The sequence below is a fragment of the Penicillium angulare genome, assembly GCF_028827245.1.
Source record: "Penicillium angulare strain IBT 27051 chromosome Unknown utg000007l_segment0_segment0, whole genome shotgun sequence".
Lineage (NCBI taxonomy): Eukaryota > Fungi > Ascomycota > Eurotiomycetes > Eurotiales > Aspergillaceae > Penicillium > Penicillium angulare.
The window spans coordinates 1,818,974-1,839,986 of record NW_026623166.1 but is presented as its reverse complement, the minus strand read 5'-3'; the positions used below and the strand labels follow the sequence as shown (position 1 = coordinate 1,839,986).

At 47.7% G+C, this 21,013-nt stretch overlaps 6 protein-coding genes across 6 annotated transcripts; 4 read left to right on the top strand and 2 right to left on the bottom strand.

Moving 5' to 3' along the window:
* Window positions 1-1,419: 1,419 nt before the first annotated feature.
* pan2n2 (poly(A)-specific ribonuclease) lies at window positions 1,420-5,131 on the top strand (the record flags this gene model as incomplete). Its single annotated transcript, XM_056926180.1, has 3 exons — window positions 1,420-1,548; window positions 1,661-2,958; window positions 3,025-5,131. 3 exons carry the CDS (start codon window positions 1,420-1,422, stop codon window positions 5,129-5,131), a joined length of 3,534 nt encoding a protein of 1,177 aa, XP_056775550.1.
* A 534-nt stretch (window positions 5,132-5,665) lies between these two features.
* On the top strand, window positions 5,666-8,500 carry N7478_009965 (putative translation elongation factor EF-1 subunit; the record flags this gene model as incomplete). Its single annotated transcript, XM_056926179.1, has 4 exons — window positions 5,666-5,897; window positions 6,295-6,999; window positions 7,051-7,233; window positions 7,293-8,500. The coding sequence occupies 4 exons, from the start codon at window positions 5,666-5,668 to the stop codon at window positions 8,498-8,500; spliced, it is 2,328 nt and encodes a 775-aa protein (XP_056775549.1).
* Window positions 8,501-9,302: 802 nt separating this feature from the next.
* Window positions 9,303-11,482, top strand: bipA (Hsp70 family ATPase KAR2; the record flags this gene model as incomplete). The annotated part of the gene is made up of 3 exons (XM_056926178.1): window positions 9,303-9,484; window positions 9,561-9,725; window positions 9,811-11,482. The coding sequence occupies 3 exons, from the start codon at window positions 9,303-9,305 to the stop codon at window positions 11,480-11,482; spliced, it is 2,019 nt and encodes a 672-aa protein (XP_056775548.1).
* Window positions 11,483-12,703: 1,221 nt separating this feature from the next.
* N7478_009963 (uncharacterized protein) lies at window positions 12,704-13,877 on the bottom strand (the record flags this gene model as incomplete). Its single annotated transcript, XM_056926177.1, has 4 exons — window positions 12,704-12,860; window positions 12,920-13,005; window positions 13,078-13,548; window positions 13,620-13,877. 4 exons carry the CDS (start codon window positions 13,875-13,877, stop codon window positions 12,704-12,706), a joined length of 972 nt encoding a protein of 323 aa, XP_056775547.1.
* A 2,334-nt stretch (window positions 13,878-16,211) lies between these two features.
* Window positions 16,212-17,330, bottom strand: N7478_009962 (SMP-30/gluconolactonase/LRE family protein; the record flags this gene model as incomplete). The annotated part of the gene is made up of 2 exons (XM_056926176.1): window positions 16,212-16,518; window positions 16,612-17,330. 2 exons carry the CDS (start codon window positions 17,328-17,330, stop codon window positions 16,212-16,214), a joined length of 1,026 nt encoding a protein of 341 aa, XP_056775546.1.
* A 1,175-nt stretch (window positions 17,331-18,505) lies between these two features.
* On the top strand, window positions 18,506-18,748 carry N7478_009961 (uncharacterized protein; the record flags this gene model as incomplete). The annotated part of the gene is made up of 1 exon (XM_056926175.1): window positions 18,506-18,748. One exon carries the CDS (start codon window positions 18,506-18,508, stop codon window positions 18,746-18,748), a length of 243 nt encoding a protein of 80 aa, XP_056775545.1.
* Between the last annotated feature and the right edge of the window lie 2,265 nt (window positions 18,749-21,013).

Here is a 21,013-nt window from a genome sequence, read left to right as displayed (position 1 = left end):
TATGACTTTATACCTCAAATTTCTTAGCAATGTGATACGTTCACTTCTGGTTCTTATTCCTATGAATTTTCCACTGTACTCGTAGTATTGGTACTAGATCGGAGTGAACATGATATCGTATCGTGAACTTGAACAGCTCTACCGATGACTCGGTACCTAGTATTCTACGGACAATAACCTTGGAATAAAGGTACAGAGGAAAGGTGGGGAAGGAAGTGAGCGATCTGATGAGATAGGTGTGTACTAGTATAACGAGACTCCATATCACCATGTGCAGCTTTAATAACTCCATTGTCATTCCTACAAATGTACTATCATTGCAGTTTTCGGCTCTAGCCCCTTCCCAAGGTTTGTTATGTGAATCCATATATAAAGCCGCCTTTGTTTCCAGGGCTCTTTTATTATGTTTGTCACAACTCCGGAGCCCTGTAGGTAGTGTCGAACTTGGATAGTACCTTTCAAGGAAGGTTCAATGCAATATATACTACTACTTTGGATAGGTAGGCCACTGACAGCCTGTCTGTTTTGGAAAACCGGCGGATTTAGGAGTGACTATGATTGAACAATTACTAGTAGTTTGGAACGCGTCTTCAGCTGTTTATCATCCCATCTCTCAGAGCAAAGCTTCTCTCTCTTCCTCTCATCTTCTTGTTCTCCTCTTCTTTGAGTTTACTTTGTGAACTTCGAGCCTGCCTCTCAGCAATCATGGATACTCAACTGCCACCTTTGCATGAGGTGATTTCTGCATTGGATCTCTACTGGCAGGCGCTGGCAAGACTCAATGTCATGAATGGCACGTCTCCCATCCGAGCCAGATAAGAACCCGAAGTGAGTATGCCAATACATGCACTAAGAGCACTGCTTCTCTGGTTTAATCATTTAAACCTTATAAGCGCTTTCATTTAAAACTTGAACTATATAACTCAGCCATGTATTTGTGATTTATCGTCTATCTAACTTTGGAATAGCAACAAAGAGGTTCCAAGGTTCCTTGACCGTTTTTATCAAAGCCTCATCTTGAAACGTTATCGGACCCAATCATCACGTGAGAACATCGACACCTCAGTCCCGCAACAACTTGCCAGAAGACGGCAAGGACCTTCAATTCCTGACGTGTACGGTCTCACTTTTGGACTCAAGTTCGTATCGGACTGGAGATACACTCATAAATTACGTGGTCCACTGACCTCCGGCTATAGTCCCTGCATCTGATCCGACGCTCGATCCCAGCACTGCTGCCCAATAGCTTTCCTTCCCCGCAATCGCGTCCTCGCCTTGCAGACGATGCCCGGCTCCGGCGCATTCCCACGAGGGTGAGGGGTACATTTCTGGATTAAATCACACCCAAAAGAGAGGTGTTCTATAGCGGTCGTTGAAACGAATAGAATCTGGGCGCGTGCCCGGATTTAGGCCGCCACCATGGAGGCTGATTGGGATGAGCTGTCGCGCATCCCGGTGCCGCCGCCCACCGCGCACGGTTTGCCTACGAATGCGACAGCGATGGCATTTGATGATGTTATGGAACTATTATGGACTGGCAATGAATATGTGAGTTGGATGAGACCTTGCTTTTGTTCCGAACTTGGGTCTGGATTGGTAGAAACCATATCTGAAAGACACCCTTGGGGGTTTGCTAATATGTTTTTTTCTTCCTTGCTAGGGCCGCGTTACTTCTTTTTACGGCCCCGAACTTCAGCGATATACCTCCGTGCGAGCCCATCCTGTTTCGGAAGGCATGGTACGGCAGATTATTTTCCACGATCGTGGCGTGATATCGTTGTCTTCCAAGAGCGTACATATGATTACTCGGCGGGGGTTGACGCAGTGGCATATATCGAATGAGGAGATGATAGATCTTCGTTGTATGAGTTTTACGGCACAGACGAATCGGATTGTTGTTGCGGGATGCCAGCGCGTGATGTTTAAAATCGATATTGACAAGGGGACGATCGTTGACAAATTGCCCACTGAGCATAACTACACACTTATGAAGAAGAGCAGGTATCTATGTGCAGCTACCGACTCGGGCTCTGTCAATGCGCTCAGCCTTCAGGACTTCAGTGTGGTTAAATCATGGAAAGCGCATGGCACTGCGGTCAATGATATGGATGCCAGAAACGATTTGCTGGTTACCTGTGGCTTTTCACTGCGGCAAATGGGCTCCCCGATTGTTGATCCCCTGGCCAATGTTTATGATCTGAAGACATTAACGCTTTTGCCTCCGATCCCATTCCACGCAGGAGCAGCATATGTACGAATGCACCCGAAATTACATACGACGAGTTTTATAGCTTCGCAGACTGGTCAACTTCAGGTGGTTGATCTTATGAATCCGAATTCTGTCAATTTACGGCAAGCCAATGTCACTTTGATGCTTGGTCTTGAGCTTTCTCCTTCGGGGGAGGCATTGGCTATCAATGATGCAGAATGCTCTATTCATCTTTGGGGCTCGCCAACAAAGATCCATTTTAATGAGATGAGCAAGGAAACGGAATTCGCAGATGTGCCCGCACGCTCACCACCCATCGACTGGTCACCTGAGACCCCACTTAACATGATTGGCATGCCTTATTATCATGATCGGCTTTTTTCCGCATGGCCTAGCCATCTTTTATTCGAGGTTGGGAGCCCCCCTGCACAACTTGACCAGTCATTACTTCCTTATCTGCGTCCGGCAGAGTTGGGTCACCATGCTCCTAATCCACGAAAAACCCGGCGAAACCAGGTAGAGAATACACGTGCACTGTCCTCTGCAGAACCAGCTCTCCTTGCGCCTAAGTTTCTCAGTGAGAAAGCTCGGGACCAGGGCAAATCACAGTCTGAGAGTGCGGTCACAGATGCCGCCGAGGCACTGGCCGGGGCCAAGATCAATGGCGAAAGTGACGATGATCCCCTTCTTAAGTACAGCAATGTCGAAATCAAATACAGCCGTTTCGGTGTCGATGATTTTGACTTTCGGTGAGAAAAACCTGCTCTTATTTTGTTACATCTATTTTGATCAATCTTGCTGATGAACGGCCTCAGATTTTATAACAAGACTAGATTCTCTGGTCTCGAAACACACATCTCAAATTCCTTCACCAACTCTCTCCTACAGCTGTTCAAATTCATCCCACTTTTTAGAAACCTTGCGCTCCAGCACGCAGCTGGTTCTTGCATCTTCGAGCATTGCTTGCTGTGCGAACTAGGATATCTGTTCGATATGCTGGAGAAAGCAAACGGTCAGAACTGCCAAGCCACTAATCTGTTGAAAACATTCAGCAGCTTCCGAGAGGCATCAAACCTCGGATTGTTGGAAGAAAATCTGACAAACAAATCTCTGTCCACGGCTATTCAAGCGGTAAATCGTTTCTTCTTAACACAGGTAGCACATGATTTTCGTATGATCCAACCCAGTTCTGAAGAATTGGATCAGCGTCTGGCGACAATTGCATCCGAATCAATTCGATGCATGTTCTGTCAAAATGAGACTGTTCGCCCAGGCAACTCGCTTGCAAATGAGTTGCTGTATCCAAATATGGATATGAAACATGCTCGACGCAACCCTGCTTTCCGATTCTCAAATATTCTGCGTGCAAGCATTGAGCGCGAGACACAGAATCGTGGATGGTGCAACTACTGTCGGCGTTATCAGCAAGTCATGATTCGCAAGACTATCCACCGCATGCCTCTTGTGTTGGTTCTCAATGCGGCCGTCTCGACAAATCCGATCTGTCGCCGTTTATGGGCTCTCCCTGGATGGCTGCCTGACACAGTCGGAGTCATTGTTGACAACGGCCAGGTAATGTGCTTTGAGGGGGACGACCTTCGTTTACAAATGCGGAATAATACGCCCGGATTGATGGTTTATGATCTTGTGGGGCTTGTTTCAGAAATCGACATTGCTGAGCACCAAAAGCCGCACTTGGTATCCTTTGTGAACGTTTCCATTTCGGAGCGAGACTCACAGGAGCAAAGCAAATGGCATCTATTTAATGACTTCTTAGTCACCGAAGTAGATCGTGATGAAGCATTGCGTTTTACACAGAGTTGGAAGCAACCTTGTGTGCTAGCGTTCCAGGTACGGGATGTCCGCCATACTGTTGATGATTCATGGAAGAAGAACCTGGATACGACTTTGCTTTTCCGTGAATGGTCTCTGAATGGCGGTCATCAGGTTGACTCCTGCGAGGCTCTCATTGACAACGAAGAGAAGCCACAGGTCGGAACTCCGGTGGCACTTGATACCGAGTTTGTTGATCTCGAAAAGGCTGAGATTGATGTTAAAGCCGACGGATCGCAAGAGATCGTCCGACCCAACAAGAGTGGCCTTGCTCGAGTCTCTGTATTGCGTGCCGCTGGTATTAAAGAAGGTGTGCCCTTCATCGACGACTATATTACAATCCGCGAACCGATCGTCGACTACGTCACGCAGTACTCAGGTATCAAGCCTGGTGACTTGGATCCACGAACCAGTGAACACAATCTAGTGCCTCTCAAGGCCGCTTACAAGAAGTTATGGCTACTTCTAAACCTTGGATGTATCTTCGTTGGCCACGGCCTGGCGTCCGATTTTCGCAAAATCAATATACAAGTACCCAAGTCGCAAACAGTTGACACACAATACCTCTTCTTCCACCCAGGTAAGAACCGTCGCCTCAGTCTTCGTTATCTCGCCTGGGCCGTGTTCAAGGAATACATCCAAGAAGAACCGAACCCAGATACCGTGCAGGGCCATGACTCTATTGAAGATGCGCGCATGGCCATGCGTCTTTGGAAGAAGTTCCAAGAATACGAAGATGCAGGCGTCGCCAACCAAATGCTGGAAGAAATCTTCCGCGAAGGTTCTAAACACGGCTTTCGCCCTCCTCCGAAGAATGGTGGACCAGCACCTGTTCTCTCCCGCCCCGGCACCGCTGTTACCATGCAGAACAGCGGCCGTAATACCCCTTCTACCCCCGACGTCAGTGCGGCAGTTCTAGCTGTTGCCCCGACTTCTTCGACTAGCACTGCTGCAGTTAGTGCGGCGCCCACTAGTGCTCCTACCACACCGCGCCAGGCTTTCCGGCGATCGATTGCTCTCACCCCAAGCAATGGCAGTTTCACTGGACCCGGTGCTGGAGATTTCTTTGGTGGCAGCCCCTTACGATAGATAGATCGTCCTTTATTTTGGCTTGAATTGGCGATTTTTCTTTGCTCTTTTTGATGACCTTCATGGCCTGACCTTGGCAACTCCGTAGAAGCTCTAAGGCGTATTTAAATTCATGAAGACAGGAATATATACAAGTTTCAATTTTATACGAGTCTTTGGTGAATGGTATAATGCTATAATAAGAAAAATATCACAATACGGACTGTAAGGTACACAGGCAGAGAAGCCTGCATAGGGTTCTCAGCTTGACTCAACAAGTGGGGAATGACGTGGTCAGCATCTCTGGTCCAACACGATCCGCTCTCCTTCCTCGATTTCTTCCTTTACACTTTTCCCTCTCCTAAAAAGAGCCTTTTCTTTCTTTTATATTCCCAGCGAAGCTCGCCAAATTAACCAGAAGCTCCCATACAGTCATTCACTCCCTTATCATCCCGATTGACCCTCCCTAGCCGCCTTGCCTACCAATCATCTACCCCGCCCTTCCCACCATAACATCTCCCTTAAAACCCTGACCTGGGACACCACACCGACCCGATGTCGCGAAGCCGTGTAAAAAATGTCGACTTTGAAGATGACGACTACTATGATGAGGATGGATACGAATCGGCGGATCCCGAAGAACAAGAACACCTCCAGCGGTGCACTAATGAAGTTTTGTCGCAGCTCCGCACAGGGCAGCCATCTTTGACTGTCTCGAAAGAGGAAGTCCAAGAGGCATTGTGGCATTATTATAACGATGTAGAGAAGTCTGTGAATTATTTAAGAGGTAATTTTACCTCTCTTGCAATCTTATTCTCGCGAAGCTTCTCAATCGTGAACAGGCTTCCTTTGCACTATACAGGATCCTTCACTGACAGCAAACCGTCTATGCAGGGAAGAAAGAGAAAGAAGTTCAAAAACAACAGACTAAGGCCCAAGGTATGCTCCGCCATTATAAATTTCCCCTGTTGGTCGATGTAGCCTGGCTGGGCTCGAAAATACATTGAAAAGATTACTTGCTTCGGACGTAATCATGGCTCTGAATTTGAATTTGGGCTTCATCAAAGGTGTGTGGTAAAGGTTTCCTAGTGGCTATTGCCTTACATTCCAATCTCTCAAGATATCACGACTGACACCTCTGAGAAGTTTGGGCGTTTGGGAAAATGTTCTAACAGGTTGCTTAGTGCCGGTATATCCAGTACCTATATCTCCTCCATCTGCACACTTCTCAGCTGCCGAGTTCTTTCGCGATTCTCCGTGGCTCAATGTTCCCTCACACCGCAAGGCCGATATTCTGGTAGAACCTTTATACCCTCGATTGGGGTTGTTGGGTGGTGCGCCTGAAGCCGGCGGCAAGATGTCTAAACTTGCTGCCCTGGCTGCGGCGCGTAAACAGAAGGAGAGCGGCCAGGCAGCCTCTACGCCGTCAACCTCGACTTCGGATCCTCAGCAACATGAAAAAGCCAAGGTCTCTCTGAAAGACAGGCTCGCAGCGTCTAGCAAGCCAGCCAAGCCTTCTGAAGGCCTTGCGGGGTTACAGAGCATGCGCCGATCGGCAAAGCCCTCGTCCCCAGCTCAGAAGCCATCTTCGCCTGAGCCCACGAAGGTCGTCCCAGCTCCCGCCCCGGTACTCAAAGATCAGCCCGAGGATTTGGTCGACAACAAGGAAGAACCGCAGCAGCCCATACAGGAGATCCGTGCCCAACCGTCTATGTTTGCCAGTGCCATCATTGGCAGTCAAACAGGGCCACAAATGGCCGAGCCTAGCCGTCTGCAATCGAATCACGTTGACTTACTTCAAATCTATGGTTTGGACCATGCTGAACCTTTTGACTTTGCAGAACCTAGTCCCGACGATGTCGTGATCAAAGCTCAAAGTACAGCTAAAGGTTTGGCATTTCGCAGAAAGGTTTAAAGCCCACTTGCCTAATAACGTGCAGGTTTCAAGTCCAAAACGCCTGCTTCTAAGGCAGGTGGTGACAAGAAGGGCCAAGCTGGCCTTGCCGGGGACATGAATAACCTCTCAGTTGAGGAGAAAGTCACCGTCAAGAGCAAGAACTTGGATGTCCTCGCAGAATACAACAAGTCAAAACGGAAGAGATCTGCCAATTTTGTGGTGATCGGTAAGACGAATCTGTTCATTATTATTCTTCTCACAGGGTTGCAGCTGATCAGATTTAAGGGCATGTTGATGCCGGAAAGAGTACGTTGATGGGGCGATTACTGGCAGACCAGGGTGCGATAGACCAGAGAACACTAGACAAGTATCGCAAGGAGGCAGAAAAGATTGGGAAAGGGTCCTTTGCCCTAGCATGGGTGTTAGACCAGGGATCGGAGGAGCGCGCTCGTGGTGTCACAATTGATATTGCCACGAACAAATTCGAAACGGACAACACTGCTTTCACTATTGTTGATGCACCAGGTCATCGTGATTTTGTGCCGAACATGATTGCTGGAGCTAGTCAAGCAGACTTTGCTGTCTTGGTCATCGACTCTAGTACCGGCAAGTTTGAGTCTGGTCTGAAGGGCCAAACCAAGGAGCATGCGTTATTGGTTCGGAGCATGGGAGTCCAGAAGATTGTGGTTGCCGTCAATAAAATGGACACTGTTCAATGGGACAAGGGCCGATTTGACGAGATCGAGCAACAAATCTCATCCTTCCTCACCACCGCGGGCTTCCAAGCGCAGTACATTTCGTTTGTTCCATGCTCAGGTGTATTGGGCGACAATATCAGTCGACGCAGCGAAGACTCCAACGCATCGTGGTACACTGGCCGAACACTAATCCAAGAATTGGAGACTTCGGAGCCATACACACATGCGCTTGAGAAGCCATTGCGCATGACCATCGGTGATGTCTTCCGAGGTGGCGTTCAAAACCCAATTTCAATTTCTGGTCGTCTGGATTCCGGTAGCTTACAGGTTGGGGATCAAATCTTGACCATGCCCAGCGGAGAGAAAGCTGTCATTCGCAGTGTGGAGGTGGATGATGATAGTAGTGATTGGGCTGTGGCTGGCCAGAATGTTGTACTGAATCTCGCGAACATTGATCCCGTACACCTACGGTCGGGCGATGTTGTGTGTCGCTCATCCTCACCGATTCCCACTGTTACAACTTTCACCGCCAAGGTTCTTGCGTTTGAGCATTTGATGCCTATGCTTGTGGATGTACATCGTGGCCGTCTTCATGTGCCCGGTCGGATTAGCAAGCTGGTGGCATCCCTGGATAAAGGGTCCGGTGCACCTATTAAAAAGCGACCTAAGGTTGTAGCTCCAGGTACAGTGGCTCGTGTGGTTGTTGAGATGGACACTGCTGTACCACTTGAAGCGCCTACAAGGATCGTTTTGCGCACGGGAGGATCTACAGTGGCTGCCGGGTTACTGGAATAGATGGGAGTTACCGTGGAATTTAAGTGAAGAAAAAAAGATTACATACGACAACGCATGATCACGAGATGAAACATGCCATTTTTATATATAGAAAGAAAAATAGTCGATATGTACTTTCTATATTCTCTTGTAGCCTTCTGTAGAGGCCAGCTGTGACCTTATCCAACCCTGTGCCGGAGGTGAACTCTGCAGGTCCTGCGGCTTGTCGATCCTTGTGCACTGGCCATGCTTCCTGATCGTAATGTCTCAACTTGGCCAGATCACGGATGACTCCTGGTGAGGCTCGAGCAGGACAGATATACTATAGTAGTCACTTAAAAGTCGACTACGAAGTAGATAGATAGATACGTGTTCGATTCTGGGGTATCCGCGTGTCCTATTTAAGGGTTTCGTGGCCAAATCGGGGCCATTCGCGCTTTCTTTTTCTAGTAATTTCGATCCTGCAGTTTTTGGTTCTGGGACCCACTATAGAACGCCTTTCCACCAATCATGACGCGAGGAGTGACCTAAAGACCGCCCACTGAAAAGGACAGCATGGCGCTATTCGAACCCTTAATACAAGTAACCCTCGTTGCTCCATTTTCCACTTTCCTCTTCCCCATCTCTCCTCCGACAACCTTCCCACCTCTATACCAGGGTCCCGAGTACGACACTTGTGTTGAACTCCCGCGCCACTCCCACACGCGCGTCTTGAAGCTTGATTTCGACAGCTTCGTTCTTTTATTTCTTTTTTCCCCCCATTGGGGTCCTCCGGAAAACGAACCCTTTTTTATCTTCGGTTCCATCTCACATATAAGTCACAATGGCGCGACTCGCAAGCCAACAAGGTGCCTCCAAGGCTTTCTCTTGGACCACCGTCTTCTACCTGCTCTTGGTGCTGATTGCTCCTATGGCGCTCTTCAGCTCCCCGGCTCAGGCCAACAGCACTGACGCTGCTGAAGATTACGGCAGTGTTATTGGTATCGATTTGGGAACTACATACTCGTATGTTTATCAATTGGCTTTTCTAGCCTTCACTTGTCAATTGGTCAAGAAGACATGTTGCTAACCAAGCTTGCAGTTGTGTTGGTGTGATGCAGAACGGAAAGGTTGAGATTCTCGTCAACGACCAAGGAAACCGTATCACTCCCTCCTACGTGGCCTTTACCGATGAGGAGCGCCTCGTTGGTGACGCTGCAAAGAACCAATACGCCGCCAACCCTACCCGCACCGTCTTTGACATCAAGTAAGTGGCGAACCAAAGCCGGCCGCGCAGCAGCGTGAGGCTGAAAGAAATAAAATTCGAGATGAGAAGACTAATAATCTTACAGGCGTCTGATTGGTCGCAAGTTTGACGACAAGGACACCCAGAAAGACGCTAAGCACTTCCCCTTCAAGCTTGTCAACAAGGATGGCAAGCCCCAGGTCAAGGTTGATGTCAACAACTCCCCCCGTACCTTCACCCCCGAGGAGGTTTCCGCCATGATTCTCGGAAAGATGAAGGAGATCGCCGAAGGCTATCTGGGCAAGACTGTTACCCACGCCGTCGTTACCGTTCCCGCTTATTTCAACGACGCTCAGCGTCAGGCTACAAAGGATGCCGGTACTATTGCCGGTCTCAACGTTCTCCGTGTTGTTAACGAGCCCACCGCCGCCGCTATCGCCTATGGTCTAGACAAGTCTGGTGACGAGCGCCAGGTTATTGTGTATGATCTGGGTGGTGGTACTTTCGATGTCTCCCTTCTCTCCATTGATAACGGTGTTTTCGAGGTTCTGGCTACCGCTGGTGACACCCACCTTGGTGGTGAGGATTTCGACCACCGTATCATGGACCACTTCACCAAGCTCTACAACAAGAAGAACAACGTTGATGTTACCAAGGATCTTAAGTCTATGGGTAAGCTCAAGCGCGAGGTTGAGAAGGCCAAGCGTACTCTGTCTTCCCAGATGTCCACTCGTATCGAAATTGAGGCTTTCCACAACGGCGAGGACTTCTCTGAGACCCTGACTCGCGCTAAGTTCGAAGAATTGAACATGGATCTGTTCAAGAAGACCCTCAAGCCTGTTGATCAGGTTCTCAAGGACGCCAAGGTTAAAAAGTCTGAGATCGACGATATCGTTCTTGTTGGTGGATCTACCCGTATCCCCAAGGTCCAAGCTCTTCTTGAGGAGTACTTCGGTGGCAAGAAGGCCAGCAAGGGTATCAACCCTGACGAGGCCGTCGCTTTCGGTGCCGCTGTTCAGGGTGGTGTTCTCGCTGGTGACGAAGCTGTCTCGGAAGTCGTTCTTATGGATGTGAACCCTCTTACTCTCGGTATCGAGACTACTGGTGGTGTGATGACCAAGCTCATCCCCCGTAACTCTGTCATTCCTACCCGCAAGTCTCAGACCTTCTCTACTGCGGCTGACAACCAGCCTACTGTTTTGATCCAGGTCTTCGAGGGTGAGCGCTCAATGACTAAGGACAACAACCAGCTCGGCAAGTTCGAGTTGACTGGAATTCCTCCTGCCCCTCGTGGTGTTCCTCAGATCGAGGTCGCCTTCGACCTGGATGCCAACGGAATTCTCAAGGTTAGCGCCAGTGACAAAGGAACTGGCAAGGCTGAGTCCATCACCATTACCAACGACAAGGGCCGTCTCACCCCCGAGGATATCGAGCGTATGGTCCAGGAGGCCGAGGAATACGCTGAGGAGGACAAGGCTATGAAGTCCAAGATCGAGGCCCGTAATGGCCTGGAGAACTACGCTTTCAGCTTGAAGAACCAGGTCAACGATGACGAGGGTCTCGGTGGCCAGGTTGATGAGGACGACAAGCAGACTATCCTGGATGCTGTCAAGGAGACCATTGACTGGTTGGAGGACAACGCTGCCACCGCCACCGCCGAGGACTTCGAGGAGCAAAAGGAGCAGCTCTCTAGTGTCGCTTACCCGATCACCAGCAAGCTTTATGGCTCCGCTCCTCCTCCTGAAGACGATGAGCCTGTGGACCACGACGAGCTGTAAAATTATCTTTTTGAGGCATTACCCATGGAGTTTATTATCTGTTTGATTATCTTTGTTTTTGCTACTCCTGAATCCCCGTGAGGTGGTATCCCTCGCATGAGTCCATGACTCTCAAATACCATGATACCTTGTGCATTCTCTGCAATTATCTCTTCAGACTTTAGTAGAGCTTGTAAATTTGATAGATTTTCTCAATCATTGCTATCATTTTATTGTATGACGTAGTCCCTGTGGTTGCTTTATGCTCAACTTGTAGACAAAACCCTATATTTCTAAGAAATTTAGTGAAGTTGGCAGCGGAGCGATGTAACTCGGTGCCCTGAGTAAGATTATAATCGACAATCGACAGTCAAGGGTCAACGGTATCATTTTGACAACTGCTGTAGGGTATAACTACTAGATATGGCCGTGATGAGACAACAAACAGGCAGTCAGTCCGTCCCTCACGTGTCCTCCGTACAGGGAAGGAGGGCAAGTGATCAACTTAAATTAGAGTGAAACAAGTGTCGATCAGAATGTGCATGCCGATGGTAGGTTATTTTACAATTACGTACCTTTCATTGGCGAGGGGTTCCATAACGGAAGATCCTTAAAGATCGCGCGTGATTCCCCATAGCCCCCATCTTTTGAGGGATGCACATGTTTAATTCCCCATCAGCCACATCATCACAGCTCCACCATTTGCCATTTGCAATTCGAAAGATCTATTGCAAATGCTTTACCGAGCAATTCAAATCGAAAGCAACACGGGATATTATCGGAAGTATACTACTCCACAGATACAGACAATAAGTAGACAAAATGACGTGATTGAACGAGTGTTATTGAGTTAACTGATTCTCTATGTACAGTAACATGGAGGTCAGAAATGATGAACTGTGCAAAGCATCAGACTAATAATCCTCAGCTGACGATAGACATTAAAAGTATTGTGTCCGACACAACCGCACGATGATGCCAAATAATCGCACATTGATGGGTATCGAGTGCATAATAAGAGAAAAACGAGCGAATAGCTCCAATAAAAGAAGTATGGTAACTAAACCAATCGACATAAAGAAGCGAAGAAAGTAAAAATAAGCAGCTCGCCTCCAAGCCGAGAGCCGAGCCATGCAAGATTGAAGCAGACGATATGTATAGAAAATATACTGTATGATTATATCACACTAGCCCCACTATTTGACGTGATCTGATAGTGGGTGGATTAGGATTAGGCCGAGCTTAAGCAGCCTCAACAACCGGCCACCCATCCTCGAAACCGAGCTTGTCCCATCCGTACCGGTAGCCAGCTGTGCCTTCACCGCCATCTTCCTTGATAGAAAGGGGATAGTAGTGGTAGTAGAGCACGGGCCCGAGAGACTTGTCAGTGAGCACACCCCTGTTGTTTCATTGGTTAGATATTGCGTTTGATACACTGCAGATTCAATCAGCACTTACTCTCCACCTGGGCCGTAGACCTGGTTGTGGCTAGCCAATAGCATTGTGCCGCCGGACTTGGTACATTCAGTGCCAGCTTTGTCCACCTGCATGTCATTGTGCCGTTAGTTATGACGCGTTTTCTCAAGGAGAAGCCTTTGGAGTGGGTAAACACTTACGAAGCTACCGGTTCCACTGCTGGATCGACAGACACGGATACTGTACTCTGCGCCTGTAGCGGGGTAGGTCGCTGTGTATGATCCTGCGATACCAGAGCTGAAGAAGAGGTAGTAGTAGTCGCCGTGTTCGTAGAGGAAGGATCCTTCGATACGGTGGTTCAGGGAGGCATTGTAGGCGATCTGGTACGGGGTGTTGGAGCCAACTTTCAGGGCGCTCGTCAATTCAACTTGGAAGATGTCTTCCCAGAAAGAACCGAATTGAAGATATTGCTTGCCGCCGATGCTGATCCAGTTGGGGTCGATACGGTTGTAGTCGTCATTGGCGGGGATGCCAACAATACCGTGATCAGTCCAGGAACCGGGCTCCATGGTCTTTGATGTGGCTACACCAATCTCAGATGTTTGAGTGCCAATCTTTGACAACACGTAGTACATGTAGTAAAGCTCATCGGAATAGTGCACGTCAGGAGCCTGAGAAGCCGGTTAGCTGACAATTCGATGTATAGAATGTTCCTTTCCTTGTGAAATTCTTGTTTGCATACCCAGATATCGGTGGTGTTCAATCCGTCTTGGTTGATGTTCGAGCCATTGGGCAAAGCAGCACCGACTCTTGTCCAAGGTCCCTTGAGGGACGAGGACGTCTGAGTGATGACACCATCTCCAGTGGAGAAACGGAAGTACTTGCCATCGGACTCGCGCTGGATCATAGCAGGGTCATGCGCCCAGCAGTCTCCTGTACATGGCCCCCGAGCAGGGTAAGCCGCAGCCAACGCTATGAAGAGAGAGAAGAGACCAAGCATGGTATCGGATGAGACAAGCTGATTGTCGAGGAGGGGAGGGAAGGGTTGTCGAGGAGTTGTCGAAAATGCGTTGATATCAAAACAAAAACTAAAGAATGAAGGCGAGAGTGCCTGTATTTATGTCTCTTTGTGTCCTTCTCTTGGCCCGCTGATGGAGGGTCATGCAGATGTCGACTTTGAGAGTGGGTTATTCGCCTTGATAGAAGGTCTTGGGACCAGGGGAGGCCAATCAAAGTAATCCTTTAACTGCATATTGGTCCTATGAATGTAAGGCACATGTCAGTAGTAGACCCGTCCCCGACGTGGAGCAACGCCACAATAGGGATAGCACCGTACGAAAGGAAATGCGAGAATAATAATAAAAAAGCATTGCGAAAATATGTCTAGATCAAAATCCGAGTACAGTGGATCATGGACTATCTGGGTAATTTGAAAATAGACCCGCTTTGAGAGATCAGAAATGCAGTTGCTTGGACATCCCTTATGTGATGTCTCGCATCTGTAATGCAATGGACTACTTCAATCCCCACAGGGGAATCTCCCCGTCCCACTTGAAAGATACCTGTCTTAGTGCCTTTCATTTTAATCATTTTAACAGGGGTGAATCTCTGCATGATTCGCAACTTGGATGCAAGTGCATGGACCCACTGATCCCTGCGGGCAATCGGGGCCTGGCGTGGACAAGGCAAGGGGATCACCCGCTTTGTGGCACTATTGATTTGCTTTTTTTCCCGCTTTCTACTTTGTTTTCGTCGCCCTTCTCCCCATGATAGGGGGGTATAGAACCTTGTTGCTATAACGATCAAATCGAAAAAGAAGCAAACAAACCCACCAGGTCAAGCGAGCACGCCAACCGTCAGCCGGATCAACCCTCGGACGATTTTTAGCTTAGATAGTTGACTATGGGCGCTGGAATAGTCCGGGGAGGCGAATGATCGGCGTCCATGTGGGCCCGGTATTCTCCTATCACCAATAAGCTTCATTTAAGAGGCTCACCAGATTCCCCAGCTGAGATTTTCCCGTCTTGTCGACTTTCTCCCCGGATCTACTGGTGCTTGATGTTCCTGGGTGAGAATTTGGAATCGTCGCAATCGATCACCCATCTCTTTGCCCAGACTTGCTAAGGAGCCAAAAAGAGGGGTGAAAAAGCAAACAATAACCGAAAACAAGAAAGAACAGCACAACCTTGGAAGAACTACGGTCGGAGTATCCACTAAATCTGGAATGTTTAGCAAGTTCAGGGCCAGTGGGACGCTTTGTTCCTTCATCAGGAAGCGAAAGCCGAGGCCCGACCAGCACATACTCCATACACTACGACAAGGTACGTACATAGCCCTGCTGAGCCCATAACAAAGAAATATCGCGTTCACTTCGTACTCGGTACACCGACTCCCGGTATTTGCAACAAAAAGCAAACATTATTAGCCGTCGGCAAGTAGGTCCGTCATCTTGGCCCTCGTCATAGGTAGAGCGTGCGCTCGGCTTCTGGTGGATGAGGAACCCCTCATGACAAACGATCACAAAGATCGAAAAAAAAACTCTCGTCTAGCGAAGATGTGATTGTACCACCCTCATGGGCTCTCGGGCACCTGGGCGCAATGACGAAAGAACAAAGAACACATGGCACACCTTCCGGTGAAAATGATCAGCTCTATTCAAGGTTCTGCTGCAGGCCCTAATCTGGGGCTAGTTTTAACCCAGTTGATCTTAGAGCTGGTGTGCTTGCTTTTCACCGTCATCTCGTCTCATCTCAAGTGACCTTTGACCATGATCATGACCGCTTTCTTGAAGGTCCGACCGGTTGGAAATAATCCCTGTAGATGGTAGATTAGTGTTAGTCTCCCGAGTTCCAGTGCTGCCCGATCGGGCTTTTCTTGATTGAGACATTGGGCCGGCGCGAGAATACAAAATTCATATTGCATGACATATTTGCTTTTGTTAAATCGGGCGAGTTCTCAATAGATCTCTCATGCTTGCTTTTTTTATCCTTGTGAATGCAGATGTAACTGCAGCCTGTAATGGATATTCCACGTTGATATCTTTTCTATGCACAAGCCTGGTGGATGCGACGCCCGCGATACCATGGTGGCTGAAGACCCGGAGATAGTATGAGTAGGTACGGGAGGGGCGCTCACAGTGAAGCTTGGCTAAGGTAGAACCAATGGACAGACCGACTTTTCATATTTGTTTTTTCTACATCAATAGATACATAATTTGATATATACATGCTCAAGTTCTCGTATACACGTCACAAATAGCTTTGCAAGCTAATGTAGCATTTGTCGCCCCATATGATACGAACCAGGTGATATTCAGTTTATCCAGAAGTACGATTTAGTTCTTCCAGAGAGTACTCTTGAGGGTACTGTTCAGCTGGGCTCGGTAGATTTTGTTCTCGTTGAGAATGTACATCTGGCCGTTCTTGCCGAATGAGAAGTTGGATGTACCATCCTTGACCAAGATCTTACCCAGCAAGACACCACCGGAAGACCAGACGTTAACACCGTCACCGCACCCAGCGTAGACGTTGCCATGCTGATCAACCTTAAGACCATCGGGAATACCATCGCTTGGAAAAGCAAAAACTCGACGGTTGGTCAAGAACGGTTGTTCGTTGATCATGGACAAATCAAATGCGTAGCTAAATAGCAAATTAGTATTATAACCTTGAAAGTTCATCACAGCGTTCCATAACGAAAGTATAAGATATTCTGCTCTGGAGGTCTCCACTCACATAGTGGCAGCCTTAAGAACGTCGGTCGATCCATCTCCAATAGTCTCAGCAGTATCGCTGATATATACAGTCTTCTCATCAGGGGAGATGGAGATACCATTAGGTCTACCAAAACCATCGGCAACAACACGAACCGCCTTGGTAGCTGGATCATAGCGGTAGACTTGTTCCGGCAACTTAGGCTTCGGCCGCACACCCTGTTTCCAGGCGTAAATAGGATCAGTAAACCAGAAGGAGCCATCGCTTGCGACAACAACATCATTTAGAGAATTGAACTGGCGGCCGTAGAAATCTCCAACGATAAACTCGGCCTTGTTTGACGACTGCGCGGACATCTGCCACAGACCGCCGGTAGTATTCAAGGTACCCTGGCCAGTCCAGAGAATTCCGCCATTGTGGTTCACGCCGCCGTTAGGCATTGAGACTGTCGAGTTAACAATCTCAGCGGTGACGGGGTGCGCAGTCACATTGACTTTTGAGATTTTGATTGTCGATTCATTAGTTACTGGATCAGTGAAAATGTTGCTGGACATGAACAGCTGGTCTGTTGTTGGTAAGTAGACGCTTGCCTCGTGGGCGAACGGGAAGTCATTGTTTTCCAAGATGACCTCGAGCTTCGGTGCAGATCCGAGGATATTGTGGAAGCTGGTGTCGTAAACAGCGAACCCGGATGGGACTGCAGTGTTGGCGGAAAGCGCCGCGGAGGATGTAGTCGTCATGGTCAGCCACTTAGTTGATGAGCGTCGTCACCTTGAGGTTTTTATGAGGTGATGAGATTCTAAGATTCTGGATGGGTTTTATTCAGGGGTAGACGTGAGATTTAAAAACTTGACTAGGCTTGGAGACTGAATGAATTGAGTGATGTCAGCTTATCCACTTCCACGGAATGAACAAACCAAATTGTGGTGGAGTTGGTATAGCTTCTCGGCATCGATCCAGAAAGCGATGTGATCGGCGGTTGATCCAAGATTAAGATTGGAAATTTCCCGAGGTTTTGCCTTGCCGTGTTTCATCACACCTCTGGAGTACGAAGAACATCGACACGTACGGGATATTTGTGTCTATATGGAACTACAGCTTAAAGGCCGTCAAACATAGAAATAACTATTCTTTCAAGACTGGTGAAGACACGGAACAACCCTTTAGGTATATCGGAACCTTCCAAGGAAACATGACATTAATACTGGGAGGCCCCCTTTGTGTTTAAAATCGAATAAACTCACCAGTTTCAGATCTTAACGTGGCCCTTCTCTTAGAAATTCTGGTCAACTATAGGTTCCATTTTCTACAGACTCCATTCTGGAAGCTCAGCAATCATGGTTGGTCTTATAATTCACCCCACCAATCAATTTACTTACATCGTTTCCCAGAGTAAACCTACGATCGAAAGTCTCCCAGTAGAAGTTCCTCACTCTTATTCTGTTTCAAATACCCAATCTACCTTCTGTTAGGTCCCTTGTACGCGCATCACCAATATAGCACCGCGTTTATCTCGCTGCACGACAAAGAATTCTTCGTTCCCTTCTGAATCAAGAGTTTGAGTCTCTTGCTATTGACCCCGCAGAAGCAATTACCGCTGTGCGGTCTCAGGGTCTTTATCTTCATGCTTACAAGGAGGAAGCTATTGCCTTATTGGATGCTTGGCGTCGCCATCAAGAGATTGCGGAACTCGCGTTAAACCCGTCTATTCGGGTAGATCAGCCTAGAGATCTTGAAGAAGTGATAGATCTGTTTCACTACTGTAGACAACTGCGTTCCTTCCTTGGAGACTTCTCGATCAATGCCTTGTGTGTCCTCATTGGATATCGCCTACTGAATGGGATGATAATTTGCCACTTCGTCTGTCTCAAACTGAAAGGACCCGATTTCTGCGAGCAGTGTGTCGACTTCAAATATGACTATTTTTGGACAGGCCTTGGGGGACCCATATGCCTCCCGTGTCAAGTGGTATTGCAACTATTGGCAACGTTCTCCGAGTCCATTTCTTGAACCAGATCATGTGGAAAGTGCCTATAAACTCTTTCATGGAGCAATGCCTACGTGGGAGTTTGACGAGATCGCTTCTATAGTCCCATACCTCGAGAAGAAGTACCATGCTATTTGCTCAGAGATCTATGCAGATCTTGAAAATTTATGAAAATTGGTGTCTTGGTGTCTTGTCGTTCGCGTGGACGCTTAGGTGGTTGCTTAGGTTCCCCGCGGGGAGCTGGTGCTATTAAATGAGAACCGGACGGTGAGTCACCACCACCCGTTAAAGAGAATCTCAATTCGCTAACTTATCCCCTGTATAAGTACGAGGTTTTCAAATCGACTGTCTATGGTTGAAATGGGAAAATCACTTGTCGAATTTGCCCCCTGGTTTCTCTACTGTCTATATTTGACTTACACTCTGCGCCGTGATTTAATAGTCAAAAACTACGGAAGTTACCAACAAGGGAGGGCCTTTACCGATACCCGGCGTAAGGACAGATCTCAGTGGCCTTTAATCTATCCAGGTGATCGGCACGATACGCAGGACTACAGGCTATTATGATCCACACTGCCACCCACGGAGCAACCGAACTGGGTATGGAAGATGCTGAAACTTCGAAAGCCGGGGATGGATGGTGGTCTAGGTATGAGAGAAGAATTGGTTAAAAAGACTGAGAGAAATCTTTGGGTCTCGGCGTATGCTATCCGGGACGCAAAAAGAGTAATGATATGGAAGCACCCCTCTGTCGTTTTACCCCGGCGGGGGTGGATATTCTGAGGCTCGGCTTCTAAGACTCTTCACCTATCCAGAACATAAATCTGATAATGGTATTCAATATCACAAGCTAACACCTGCATCTTGACTGAGGGCCTCGATAACTTTCTGAGCTTCAGTCGCTCCAAAACAAAGTGCCCCTCCATACATTCTTTCCACCTCTAGAATGTTCCGTTCCAAAAAAGTTAAGAATGCCGATTGGTTTCTCGTAGATTCCAGCATAATTCATATAACGTCTCAATCATGATGTGGGAGCGGGAGCTAGAGTGCGCTTACTATATAGTTCATATTGCCATACTTGCCCCAGGGTCTCGATAGGTTCTCAAAGCTCTGTATCGGCATCAGCCTTAAAACAGCAGCAATTTGGTTAAGAACAGCAGTGCGACACTCATGCGGGCAGTTTTTTGCTCTCCGAGACGACTATTAACAAAGAATGTCAGTAAGTAGTATTACTCTATCAACGATAGTATCACGAAGAATCCAGGTAATAGGAACACCGTTCAAGTTGTAGCTGCCAACAGTCCGATGGCCTCATCGTCTCACCACCAAGGTTTATTTTAGCAAACAGCTGATTTGTTGCAATAGCCTAAGACAGACTGGTATTCAAGTGTTGTTTCTTACTTCTTGCACGGCAAGAGGCAGCTTTGGTAAGATAGTATTCAAGTCAAGGTTTACTATTTTACATCGTACTCGACATGGAAACTATATAGTATCCATCTAGCGGACCTTTCAAGTTGCAATAATCAAGTTGAAACTTGAACGATACTAGTACTAGACATCGGACTCGGAATATACCCAATGTATAGTACTAAGTATTGACCCATACTAAGCAAAACTTATACTGTAATGCTCATCGGAAAACAAAACTGACTGCCCTGGGTAAGCGATGGGATTTCTAACTGGGTTTACTGTACATACAGTAGTATCTTTCAGATTTTCGCTTTTCTCAAAATCTTCATCGTACAAAGGAATCTATCGATTTTTTTTAATAAGGCCGTTTCGGAAATTCCGACTGAACGATACTTCGTCTGTCTTATTACGCCTTTCCCAACTCATTCCTAGCATTGCTGGTACTATGAAGCAACCCCAGGAGGGCATGTTAGTCCAAGCTTCGGGAGAAGGAAAAACGTTCTTCAAGTTCTTCTTTTTGCCAAGTGGGGTCGGCTATGTCCGAGCACGCTGGAGTCGATCCCGGCTCCCTCCCGGTTCAAATATGAACATCTCATTGGCTCAAAGTGCATTGAAAGGGTCTGAGCAGAAGCAACTGTGTACAATTCGGTTCTGAGTCTCGTTTGATATATACTAGAAGTGAAGTTGTTCTCAACAAACATCGAATATGTGGCTCTATCTATACACAGAACTGGGGCGGGCCAGATGTACCATATGTACTTCAAGTTTGTTTTTCGCCTCAGATTACCGCGGCAATGAATGATCTGACATTGAACCATTGTAAACTTCTCAGCAAAATGTAAACTGAGATTGGCTCGTTTTCAAATCCAAGAGTTCTCCACGAATATAACTGCAATGCTACGTGATGGGATATTTCCAAAGTCAGCGTCAAATAATAGCTTAAGGGGTATATATGAGACACAGATGGTGATACAGTATATCTCCTGTACATGAGTTGACACGTTGAATATAATTTATCCAATAAAA